At 47.1% G+C, this 5,380-nt stretch overlaps 1 protein-coding gene across 1 annotated transcript; it reads left to right on the forward strand.

Annotated features, from left to right (window-relative positions):
• The first annotated feature begins 2,548 nt into the window (after positions 1-2,548).
• On the forward strand, positions 2,549-3,866 carry LOC123065225 (aquaporin TIP4-4). Its single transcript, XM_044488568.1, has 2 exons — positions 2,549-2,789; positions 2,885-3,866. The coding sequence occupies exons 1-2, from the start codon at positions 2,663-2,665 to the stop codon at positions 3,511-3,513; spliced, it is 756 nt and encodes a 251-aa protein (XP_044344503.1). The 5' UTR covers positions 2,549-2,662; the 3' UTR covers positions 3,514-3,866.
• Positions 3,867-5,380: the final 1,514 nt, after the last annotated feature.

The raw sequence follows: 5,380 nt of genomic DNA on the forward strand, positions 1-5,380 counted from the left end.
CACCTAGAGCTCGATTGGTGATGATGCCTGCCGTCTGATCGATCGCGACCACATCGAGTGTGGTTCTCAGTTCAGTTGACATGTGAGGTGCCGTGGTGGAGACGGAGTTCGGTTTGCATGCTACTGCGCCGGAGCGAAATGTTCCTCTTGCTCGATGTCCACTTTATAGGACAGGACCACTGAATAGCCACAGTGATATAGAGTAGGGATGAAAATAGAGTGGAAACTTTCTGCTTTTCTGGCAAAAAATGGAAATGAATTTTTTTTATGCGGAAACAAAAACAAAAACGGAGTACTAGGAAAGATATGATTTACAAGCATTGATTGAAGTATGAGTAACAATGACAAGCCTGGCACATATTGACTCTTTACCCTTTTTAGTTGTTTTTTTCCACATGGTTTAACAACAATTCACATAACAGTACTGGAACGAAACCGGGTCTGAACTTTGAACACTCTTGTTACCACATCAAACAGAGGCATACGGATGTTTGAACAACTCATTTTGTGTCCTTTGCGTCTGTCTTCTCCTCTTGGTCCGCTTGGTGTCCACCGGCGTCAGTGATAGCCATCGTGTGCGTCACTTTGGCGGGCTGTGGAGCTCCTGCCATGGAAAGCATTTGCATGGCCTGATCTACAATCACCTTCCGCGTCACCTCTAGCAGCACCTCTTCCAACTCATTGTCGAGCGTAAAGCTTTCACGACGGCCGGGGAACTTAGCGCCGCCGAAGATGCTCGCCGGAGATATGAGCGTCGGTTGGTAATCCCAAAGCTCCACCGAAGCGGGGACAAAGATACCTTGTAGTGGCTTTGCCGTCGCCCATGTGCAGGCTAGCTGTGGTCACAAAGCAGCTCATGGTCCGATGAGAACACCGTCCTCGGTTCGCGGCAGCCAGCGGCACCACCATGAGTTGGGCTTGGGCGCGACTAAAGCCGTGCTGACGAGGCCGTCCTTCCAAACCCTAGGAAGCGGCGGTCAACGCCCTCTCCGGCGTGCGGCAACGGCAGGGAGAACCGCACCTCCTCCTTGGTGGCCGGATTGAAGACAACGCCGTCGACGGCCGGCCGCCCATTGGAATGGGCGGAATCGTCGGCCAAGAGGACCAGCCCGTCGCACGTGCCGGCGTACGTGCCTCTGTCGAGGCTGACCGTGTGCTTGACGGCGAACGTGGGGCCGACGGCGTGGAAGTAGAAGCGTTTGTCGAGGCGGTACAGGCAAGCGGCACGAGGGAGCTCCGAGTGTGCGCCGAGGCGTCGGTGGTGGCGCCAGAAGTGTGGTAGCGTGAGGAGCTCCCGGAAGCGGTTGGAGAGAAGGACGCAGCGCACGGCGTGGCGGGCTGGCAGCCGGGCGAGGATCTCATCAGCGACGAACTCGTCCCCCATGAGGAAGAGGGCCTGGTTTATTTGAGACGCCATTGCTTCAACGAGTTGCTCGTCTTTTCATCTTTTGTGGACCAACCGACGGCCTACGTATGTACTCGGCGCCTGTCCGTATATACAGCGGAAGCATATAAAGAGAACCGATGTAGTATTGCAGAAGCATATAAAAAGAGGACTATAGTTTTGACCGTGTGGCTCTGCTTGTGTTATTGTGGACATTCTGCAATCTGCACGCCAGTGAGTGGTGGCATCCTGTATTAGCCAGTGTCCCTGTTGATTTTTGAATGTGAACCGTTGCTTGCCACCTTCCCCACGTTGGGTTAAATCACAAAAGATCTGGGATCACTGGCCTAGTGACCACAGAGCTTCCTTTGTCTCAATCCGTTTTCTTCCCTTGTGTTGGTCTTGTGCTTTTCTGTCTCGCAAATGGCCAAACGAGACGCCGAAAGAGCTCGCGAAAGGCAAAAGCTGCTTTGTTTCTATACAAATCGTGCTGTCTAAAACCTAATGATAGGCTGCGTGAGTCTCTTGATTGAACAGCGTGCCAATCCTACTTGAAAAAAAAAAGCCTATTTACACTGAAATACCAAGTGTAAACTCAGAGTGAGTCGGATTGTTCATTGCATTAATTGAATGAAGTGCTCCTGCACCTAGAGCTTGCTTGCTGGTGATGCTGCCTGCCGTCTGATCGACCGCGACCACACCGAATGTCGCTCTTGTTCTCAGTTATGTCATGTTAGGTGCTGTTATGGAGATCAAGAGTCCACTTTGCATTGCATGGTGATGGTGCTGCACCGCGAAATGTCCATCATCATCATCATCGTGTATCCCCGCAAAATAAAAATGATGCTGTATTCATCGAACCCGCTTTGCAACCCGTATTAGGGCGTTCGCCCAGCAAAAGCTTTAATTTTGCGTGTCCAGGAGAAATACATTGCTTCCAATTTTCAGCTTGGTGCCTACTGCCTAGCATGTATAGTAGGTGGAGATTTGCTTTTCCATCCAAGATTTTTCTGAAGTTGAGCGTGTGCGGTGCCTCTCGCGTGAGACCCAGCTGCTAACCGTCCTCCGTTATTACGCACGCATCAGCAATCCCACCATTTCCCGCCTCCTTGTCCTATCCTGCGCACACGCACTGCCTTTGTATATAACCGTGACCTCCTGCACTCCAGCTTCCAGCAGACTACTCATAACTCGGGCCGCTCTCTCGGCGTACGTGTGATCATCTCGCCACGACAGAGCAGCGAGGCCACCGAGGTGAGGCGGGGACGTAGCGTACACATGGCGAAGTTTGCTCTAGGGCACCACAGCGAGGTCACCGAGGCCGGCTGCGTGCGCGCCGTGCTCGCCGAGGCCGTGCTCACCTTCCTCTTCGTCTTCTCTGGCGTCGGCTCCGTCATGGCCGCCGGTACGTATGTAGTACAGTGATGGCTGGAAACGCGTCCATGCATGCATGTGTACCGAGAGTCTGGAACTACAAGTACATGTGTTATGTGTGTGCAGGGAGGCTGGCCGGCGGCGCCGACACGATCATGGGCCTGACGGCGGTCGCGCTGGCCCACGCTATGGCGGTGGCCGTCATGGTGTCGGCAGGGCTTCACGTCTCCGGCGGCCACATCAACCCAGCCGTCACGCTCTCCCTCGCCGCAGGCGGCCACATCACCCTCTTCCGCTCCGCGCTCTACGTGCTCGCGCAGCTGCTCGGCTCCTCCCTCGCCTGCCTCCTCCTCGCCTTCCTCACCGGCGGCGCGGTGACCATGCCAGTGCACGCGCTGGCCGCCGGGGTGGGCGCGCCGCAGGGGGTGCTCTGGGAGGCCGTGCTCACCTTCTCGCTGCTCTTCACGGTGTACGCGACCGTCGTGGACCCGCGCCGGAGCGTCGGCAACCTCGGACCGCTACTGGTGGGCCTCGTCGTCGGCGCCAACGTGCTCGCCGGAGGGCCATTCTCCGGCGCGTCTATGAACCCGGCACGTTCATTCGGGCCCGCGCTCGCCTCAGCGAATTGGGCCAGTCAGTGGGTCTATTGGGTTGGGCCGATGGTCGGTGGCCTGCTCGCGGGGCTAGTATATGAGGGATTGTTCATGGTCCGGCCCGGCCACCAGCAGCTTCCCACCGATGGCACCGACTTCTAGTTGAACACTGATATTCACTTTTCTCTACGCATGGACAGCTTGATACGCTATATCTTGTGAAAATCGTCCAGAACTCGTCAGCTGTCTAGCAGCGTTCTTTTGTTGTTTGATTTGCCCAAGAACATCACGCCGCTAGGTGCTTTATTTAGAGAAAATAAGAGTCATGTTGTGTGCTAGTTTGGAAAATTCTAAAATATCTGATGTACCAAGATCAAGTAATGTAGTAGCTCATGAACTAGCTCTGCGTAGCGCTCAATTAGGGAACAACAGTGAGGTGTGGGTTGGACATCTACCACAGTTTATACTAAACATTTGTGCTAGTGACATGTTAAAAAAAAAAGAACATCATGTTATCTGACCGGAAGTCGCACCGCTACAGCTATTCTTTGCCTATTGCCAGAGCAACAATACAAACATCTAACGCAAGGGCTTCGTTCTATTTGAGTTGGTTGTCCCGTTAAAGGGTTTTAGGAAGGTTCTATAGACTGCTTCAAGCCGATTTTGAAAGTTTCTTTTGTCAGGTTTTCTTGGTTTTCTTCTATTTTTTCTATTTTCCTTTTTTATTTTTTGATGTAGGTTTTGGACAGTCTTCTACGTCTGTTTTGTGGCTGGATTTCTCTTTTTTTGTATTTATTTACTGGTTGTTTGGATTTTCCAATATATGTATACTTTTTTTCATATAAATTGTACCTTTTTGAATGCATAAAGAATATTTTAAAACATGGTTAGCATTTTTCGAATACATGATTAATAAGTTTTTCAAATACATACTTGGATGTCTACATTTCATTCATAGACATTGTACAATTTTGTACACATCAGAATATTTAATATATGTTTTCAGTAAATTAATATATTTAAATATATGCTTTTCAACATCTTCGAATATATGTTCAACATTTTTTCAGATACATGTTGAACATTTCTCTGACTGATAAACAATTTTTTCAACAATGTGAACATTTTTAAATTTTCCTAAAAAATGCCATGAACACATTTACCAAAACATATGAGGACACTGGTTTTCAATGTCACATATTTTTGAATGCCACGAAACATTTTTTGAGTTAGCTGAATTTTTCTTACATTGTCTATTTTCAAATGCAGCTACATGGTTTTTAAACACGAGAACATTTTTAGATGTCACGAATATTTTCTTAATGTTATCATCAATTTTTAAATTTTACACAAACATTTATTTAACACAGCACTAAAATTGTTTTGAGCGTGCAGTGAACTTCCTTTTAAATAAATACATTCTTTATTTTTTGTATACATCAGGAACGATTTTATACATGTTTTATTAGAAATTATTAATGTTTTTCTAAATATATGTTCCTGAATATTTTTTAAATATGTGTTTGACATATTTCTCTAAGCCACGTCGGTTTTGTTTTAATTATATAGCACATTTTTAGCTACATAAACATTTTTTACATTTCCTAAATATGCCACAAACACATTTTCTGAAACATATGAACATATTATAAAATGTCACATACATTTTGTTTGAATGCTACCAAACATTTTAAGTTCCTTGAATTTTGTTAAAAACATCAGGAACATGATTTTTAAACACGAGAACTTTTTTAGATGTCATGAACATTTTTTTTAAATTTATCATCATTTTTTTTTACAAACTTGCACGGATATTTGTTAAACAAAGCACTAAAAAATTAACCCCGCAGTGAGCTTAATTTTAAATATAAGTATTTTTTTTCCTTTCATAAATAGAACTAAAAGTAATAAAAAGAAAATAAAAGGGGAAAACGAGTGCAAGAGACACATCGCTCCTTCCTCAATGGGTCTTGCCTATTTATGCTGGAAATGCTTCATCACGCTATAAGCAGACAGGGGCCCTCCCGCT

Source organism: Triticum aestivum, chromosome 3B, assembly GCF_018294505.1.
Source record: "Triticum aestivum cultivar Chinese Spring chromosome 3B, IWGSC CS RefSeq v2.1, whole genome shotgun sequence".
Classification (NCBI taxonomy): Eukaryota; Viridiplantae; Streptophyta; class Magnoliopsida; order Poales; family Poaceae; genus Triticum; species Triticum aestivum.